This window comes from Chrysochloris asiatica, unplaced genomic scaffold (genome assembly GCF_000296735.1).
Source record: "Chrysochloris asiatica unplaced genomic scaffold, ChrAsi1.0 scaffold00013, whole genome shotgun sequence".
NCBI lineage: Eukaryota > Metazoa > Chordata > Mammalia > Afrosoricida > Chrysochloridae > Chrysochloris > Chrysochloris asiatica.
In genome coordinates this window covers 21036356-21042040 of record NW_006408531.1, presented here as the reverse complement: position 1 = coordinate 21042040, position 5685 = coordinate 21036356, and the positions used below count along the sequence as shown (strand labels likewise).

Below are 5685 nucleotides of genomic sequence, written 5' to 3'. Positions count from 1 at the left end.
AAGTTAGTCACAGAACGAATTCTTATCCTCCTTTTCAATTATGCCCTCATTTATTTGTGATTGCCTTGCTTGGCAACTGAAAACAGAATTGTACAAAATAAGAGCTATTCATTGGTTCTATTTTAATGCAGATTTCATTTTAGACTTTTCACATTTCAGATTGCATTTCAGAAATAAAACTACAGTGACAATGGTGGTTGGTTGTGTGCAATGGAGTTGTTTTTGACTCATGTTGTTGTTGTTGTTGTTGTTAGGTGCCATTGAGCTGGTACCAACTCATAGCAACCTATGCACAACAGAATTAAACACTACAGGGTCCTGGGCCAACCTTGCAATTGTTGCCATGCTTGAGCCCATTGATGCTGCCATTTTGCTAATTTATCTCGCTGGGGGGTGGGGGGGTCTTCCTCTTGATATCCTTCTCCATCGACTGGTCCCTCCTGACAATATGTCCGAAGTATGAGAGACGAAGTTTGGCCATCCTGGCCTCCAAGGAGCACTCTGGAGTGACCCTGTATGGGACTTTCAAAGCTGTAAATCTTCTGGGGGGGCAGAAAGCCTCATCTTTCTCCCTTGGAACTACTGAGACAATTCAACAAGTTACATAAACTAGCTTTGTGATGTGAAGGGTTAGAAATAAGGTGACTACAATGGTCAGAGAGGTATTAAAAGTAAATAGGGTTAGATTAGTAGAGACTTGAGATAATCTAGAGCATTGAATTTGAAGTGTTTATAAAGTACAATGAAGGTAAACAAAGCATGGCTTGTGTGTTCAATACAGTATGTTTGCAAGGCTGTGACCTTTGATTCAGTGGAAATATGTTTATGTAAAAATTCTATTAAAGTGAATAACCAATTTATTAGTATATATGAAAAAAGATATTTGTTTAGAAAATTATTAGATTGTTTTATAATAAAATTTTCCTATTTATGCACAAGAAAACTTAGAAATGTTTAGAATAAATGAACAAACAAGTTCTTTATAGAAAAAATATATACTTTATTTTCCCACTAGAAAGGTGCAAACATGTAACTTTTGGTCACACTCTCAACAAATAAACTGTCCAGAAAACAGTCATAGTCAAAGTAGAAACAAATGCTTCCAGGTGGAAAAGCTGATCAGTTATAAAGCCACTCATTTTTTAAAAAATAAAGGCTATTTGTGTTCATTAAAAGTGAGGTTAGCACATTTCCAACCTACAAGTCAGACTTCCAAGGACCATCACTGCCTCACCTTTAGCAAACAACCTGTCTTGATGGACTGTTACTTTAACTGAGCAAAATTTCCGTTTGAGTATCCATTTCATGCTTTGAATTATCAGACAAGCTTTACATCCTACCAATGGTGTTCAGAATTTGAGGCTAACATTTGATTTATCAAAGCATTAACAACAAAACCAAACAACTTTAAATTAACTTAGATAACTGTACAAATACATATATACATAATATTTACAATATCAACTTAAAAAAAAAAAAAATCTGGCCTGTGACAGGCAAACCAACTTGTCACAAGCTGTCCAGTCTAATAGACAGGATTCTGATTCCTGAACATTGCCATTCAAATCAGAATGTCAAAGCTGAATTTGCTGTTCTGACTTCAAGAACAACACAATTCAGCCCCACGATGGCATGTGAACACACATCCTAGCTGTTGGCTGGAGCTACAGGAAGGTCATTGAGCATGCTAATTGTTTCCTTCTTAATTACATTCCACATAGCAAGCCCCTTACCAGTTTCAGATAAGAAGACATCCTGATGATACTACTTTCTCCTGGTGCCCTCCCACTACTCCTAAAGCCCCACCCACTCTATTATACATTGTGATGCTATGTGCTAATGTGGTCCCATTGTCAAGTTTTACTTTCTTCAAACCAGTGTCTGGAGTTGATAGACTAATTTTTTTTTGAATGCCACATAGCACAATATTTTGAATTTGGTGGGATTTTTTTTTCCCCAGTTACGCAAACACATTTAAATATCTTGTGCTAACTGAAATCATGTTTACACAAAAATGAGATGTGAATCAGTTCAAGTTACAGTCTAATGAGATAATGTCTCTCACTCTCTAGCTTTAAGCCATGTCTCCATACATCTTCCTATAGTACAGTGACTCAAAGATGTCATTGTCGCCAGGGCAGTTGTAATGGCAGGCACAGGTCTTGATGAACATCATGCTCTTTTTCATGACTTCGCCATCGGGACACTTGAACTCCACGGGTAGGGTAGTGGTTCTGTGGGGGGTGCAGCATCGACCATCGGTGCACACTCCACAGAATTTGGCTCGGTAGGTCTTCACACTGGTGCAGCCAGAAAGCTCAAATTTGACCGGCTTGGAGATTTTGGGGGTGCGGATGCACTTTTTGCCCTTCTAAGGGAGACAAGGGAGAAGAGAAAAATCAATAACTTTACAAAGACATTGGCTTTTTTCAACTTTCCAGTCATTCTCCTACTTTGGCTTTTGCTTATATTGTGATAAAGCGTTTGAGTCTTGTCAGCTTTCTAAAAAATAGACATAAACTCTCCTAAGATGACATGAATTAACTAACACTGTGTGGGATTCTGTAGTGCAAAGCTAGTGGTTCCTATTACACAATATCTCATTCCAGCATAATAGCTCAAAGGTTACTTTTGGAGATAATGAGTCTGTAATAATAAGGGTGCTGGAGTCCTGGTGTGGCGCTGTGGGTTAATGTGCTAGACTGCAAAGTTGGTTTGAACCGCTAGGTCGGTGGTTCAAGCTCACCAGCTGCTCCTCAGAAACCCTAGAGGGTTGCTATGGTTTGGAACCGTCTCGATGGCACTTACCAACAACAACAATAAGGATGTTAAGAGGCCTAAATTTTGGTCCTATCCACTATCATTCCAGGAAAATTAGTTAATAGAAGCAGATCAGGTACCTTAATGCTCTCTTCTAAGTCAACTTCGCAAGGCCTGACCATGCAGAGGCGGCTCTGCTTTTCCAGCCTGCAGAAGGCGTTGTCATTGGTAACCCGGGTAGAGATGCCCATCCCACAGGTCTTGGAACAGGCACTCCACTCTGTGGTCTGGACCAGGCAGTTGGCTCGAATCATAGTTGGGTCCGGGCCAAACGTGTCTTCTAGTCTGTAAGCTAAGAGACCAAGGGACAACTTAAGAGGAGAGGATCAGACATTTCCCCCCATCCCATGGCACAGTTAGGATTCAGCCCCTGGGGTCACCGCTTCTGACAGGAGTAGGTCACATGGGGTAATCACCACACGGACTTACAGGAAGACTTAACTAACCTGCGAGGGCAGGGCCAACCACTGTTTGGTCCTTGGGCTCCTCGCACACCCACTCCTCGCAGCATTTTCCGGGCAGCTTGACCCTTCGTGGGAAGGGGCAGTCAGGGCTGGGCAGGCGAACATCCATGCTGCACAGTGGCACGCAGCCCACTGCCCCGTCCAGGCAAGTGCACTGGTATTTACAGCTGCTCTGGAAGGACTCTCCGCTCCGATACACAGTCCCTCCAAAGACGCAGGGGGCACCGTCTTTAGCTGAAAGAGAAGGCAGGGAATGGAGAGGTTGCATGCCTGTGTCCCTGGCGCTCGAAAAGTAGTAAGCGCATCAGGGATGTGAATTGGGAGCACACACAGTAAGGGTCTCAATTTGAAATTCCGGAGGGCGGGTCGGCACGAGGGAGGAGGAGGTCGCTGTGGGGACGCGGGGCCGGGCGGGGGCTTGCAGGTCTTACCGGTGCACACGCCGATCTTGCGGTTGGCCGGGGAGCCGAAGTCACAGAAGAGGCCCTTGTGCGGGTCGCAGGGGTCGCGCTCGGTGCACAGCTCGCCCAGTTGCTTGGCACACACTCGGCAGCAGCCGCAGCCGTCCAGCACGAGGCTGACGCCGGCGGGGCAGCGCGGTGGCACGGCGGCACACTGGCACTGCCCGCTGCAGTCTTGGCCGAAGGCCGTCTGCAGAAAGAGCCGGCGGTCAGCAGGGAGCTCGGCCGGGCGACCCAGGCCCTCCCCATCCCGGCCCCGAGTCCCTCCCCAGCAGTGGCCGGGCCGAAGCGCAGAGCTCCACGCTTACCCAGCTGCAGAGGGCGAGCAGGAGCACGAAGGCGAAGCGCACAGAGCCCAGGCCGGCGGCGGACATGGTCGCGGCGCTCCGTAAGGTGCGGGCGGCGGCTGGATGGACGCTGAAGGACTGCCGCGGGCTCTCTCCGGAGGTGGGTGTTGAGACGCACTGGGCTGTCTGTGGTGTCGGGTGCTGTCGGCCGGGGCGGCTGCCGTCGGGTGGAGGCGATCGGTCTCTTGGGTTGGAGTTGCTCGGGCGGCCTCCTCTGAGAAGGGAAGAGTTGTTGTGTGAGGCTGGGACGGGCGGCCGGGCTTTTATACGCTCAGGGCGGCCCCAGCTCGCCAATGAACTGAATGGAGTCCTACACAAACAGGAACATTCCTCGCATTCCTCCCCACCTTCCTGCCTCATCAACTCACACCGGATTGATCCTGACCCCTTGACACTCAACATTCCTCCGTCTGAAAAAGCTGGCACACTCCAGCTTAAAGAAGAAGAAGAAAAAAAGCCCAGTATTTCCAGCACCACATAGGATTTTTTCTTTCCTTTTTGCACCACTCCGGATTCATAAGCATTTAAAGACACGTTAGCAATTATTATTAATTTAATGCCCACTTCTGTTTCTTTTATAGTTGTGACTATTCTACTTACTAACAGAAAGTCTGTTTTAGGAGGTGTATAGCTGAAGAGGTTAACTGCAGAGCTTCCTAAAACACTTGAAAGGATTTCCTTTAAAAATTTATTTTTATAATATTTTAGTTTTAGAGGCTTGTATGTTCATGAAATTCTGAGGTCAGAAAAGGAGTTAGTTGATCTTCACCAGCAGAAGTCACCAAGATGCCTATCTTCACAGCTAGAATTCCATGTTGGAAATATAGACATTTGGCCCATTGTCGTTTGAGACAATGGTTTGGCTGCCCATAACCAAATAAAAGCCAAAAAAGAAGGATAACATAGCTATGGGTATGAGCCCAGATTCAGTTTCCTGGGGAGAGTTGAACCACACTTACTTTGTTTTCTCTTTTAATATATGTGGCAGTTGTATTGTTGGAGGCATGGGGAGGAGGAGGCAATGAGTGGTTACGGATGGTTCCAGAAAATGGGTCCATTTATGTCAGGGCAGATTTTTATTGTAGTGTGTTATAGATTGAATTGTGTCCCTCTAAAATCAGTGTTATAAATCCTAACTCAATGCCTGTGGTTATAATTCTATTTGGAAATAGGTTGTTATGTTAATGGGACAGTAGTAATGTAGGGCATATGTGGAGTCCATCTTTTTTTGAGATTTAAAAGAGATTAAACATACAAGAAAAATAAGCAAAGATGCCAAACCGTAAGATTTGTCCAGGAGCAGAAACTCAAAAATGATAAAGGACCTTCCTCCGTAGTCATCGGAGAGAGAAAGTCTTCCCAGAGAACCAGAACCCTGAACTCAAACTTCTAGCTCCTAAACTGTGAGGAAAAAAATGTCTGTTTTTAAAACCACTTACTGTGCTACTTCTGTCAAAGCAGCACTAGATAACTAAGAGGGAAGTTCAGTGGCTCTGTAGAATAAGCACTGGACTGCAAACTACAAGGTGAGCAGTTCAAAACCACCAACCGCTTCTCAAAAGAAGGATGAGGCTTTTTCTCTTACAAAGATTT

At 45.2% G+C, this 5685-nt stretch overlaps 1 protein-coding gene across 1 annotated transcript; it reads right to left on the bottom strand.

The window, feature by feature from the left end:
* Window positions 1–979: 979 nt before the first annotated feature.
* On the bottom strand, window positions 980–4119 carry CTGF (connective tissue growth factor). Its single transcript, XM_006834663.1, has 5 exons — window positions 4054–4119; window positions 3716–3935; window positions 3267–3518; window positions 2901–3112; window positions 980–2371 (listed from the first exon to the last, which is right to left on the bottom strand). The coding sequence occupies exons 1-5, from the start codon at window positions 4117–4119 to the stop codon at window positions 2075–2077; spliced, it is 1047 nt and encodes a 348-aa protein (XP_006834726.1). The 3' UTR covers window positions 980–2074.
* Window positions 4120–5685: the final 1566 nt, after the last annotated feature.

What these genes read in the sequence shown, in the direction of transcription:
- CTGF (XM_006834663.1), bottom strand. Translation starts at nt 4,119, where the DNA reads ATGTCCGCCGCCGGCCTGGGCTCTGTGCGCTTCGCCTTCGTGCTCCTG. An exon ending in CAAGATCGGCGTGTGCACCG is followed by an intron (nt 3,519 to 3,715) that starts GTAAGACCTGCA and finishes CTTCTCTTTCAG; the next exon opens with CTAAAGACGGTGCCCCCTGC. An exon ending in ACTTAGAAGAGAGCATTAAG is followed by an intron (nt 2,372 to 2,900) that starts GTACCTGATCTG and finishes TGTCTCCCTTAG; the next exon opens with AAGGGCAAAAAGTGCATCCG.